This window comes from Geospiza fortis, unplaced genomic scaffold (assembly GCF_000277835.1).
Source record: "Geospiza fortis unplaced genomic scaffold, GeoFor_1.0 scaffold394, whole genome shotgun sequence".
NCBI classification, from domain to species: Eukaryota; Metazoa; Chordata; class Aves; order Passeriformes; family Thraupidae; genus Geospiza; species Geospiza fortis.
Window position 1 is genome coordinate 701271 of NW_005054509.1, and position 641 is coordinate 701911.

General features: G+C 61.9%; 1 protein-coding gene across 1 annotated transcript; it reads right to left on the reverse strand.

Annotated features, from left to right (window-relative positions):
- Positions 1–32: 32 nt before the first annotated feature.
- On the reverse strand, positions 33–639 carry BARX1 (BARX homeobox 1; the record flags this gene model as incomplete). The annotated part of the gene is made up of 2 exons (XM_031063515.1): positions 33–339; positions 470–639. Coding segments are annotated over 2 exons (273 nt in total), but the record flags the coding sequence as incomplete, so codon positions are not given.
- Positions 640–641: the final 2 nt, after the last annotated feature.

Consider the following 641-nt stretch of genomic DNA (forward strand, 5'->3'; position numbering starts at 1 on the left):
GTACTACAGGATCGCTCGGACAGGACGGGGAGGGACGGCCGGCCGGAGCCCAGGAGATGCTGGACCGGGGACACGGTGTTAAAGACCAGGGGCATATTATTATTACCGTCATCGTCATCATTACTATTCTAATCATCCTTAACGTTATCGTTAAATGTGCCAGGGCCGAGATGCAGAAGGACGAAGCCCGCAGGGCAGGGCTCGAACGCGACACGGCGCGCCCAGGGGAAGGACTGTTAATGAGGGGCACTTACTATTTTCTTCCATTTCATGCGCCTGTTCTGGTACCAGGTTTTCACCTGGAGCTGGCTGAGCCCCAGCGATTCGGCCAGGTCTATTCTGCGGGCGAGAGAGAGAGGAGGTCAGGCCGGCAGCTTTCGTCTCGGATGGCAGCTTCCCGACTTTTTCCAGCAAAATGAGCCCCGTCCCGTGGCGTGGCGCCCCGGGTCCGAGGTCGGCCGTGGCCTACCTGTCGGGCGTGGAGAGGTATTTCTGCTTCTCGAAGCGCTTCTCCAGCCCCATGAGCTGCAGCTCGGTGAAGACGGTGCGGCTGCGGCGGCCCTTCTTGGCCTTGCCCGGCTCCGGGGGGCCCGGCTCCAGCTTCCCGCGGAGGTGCAGCTCCAGCGGGAGATGCGGCGAGG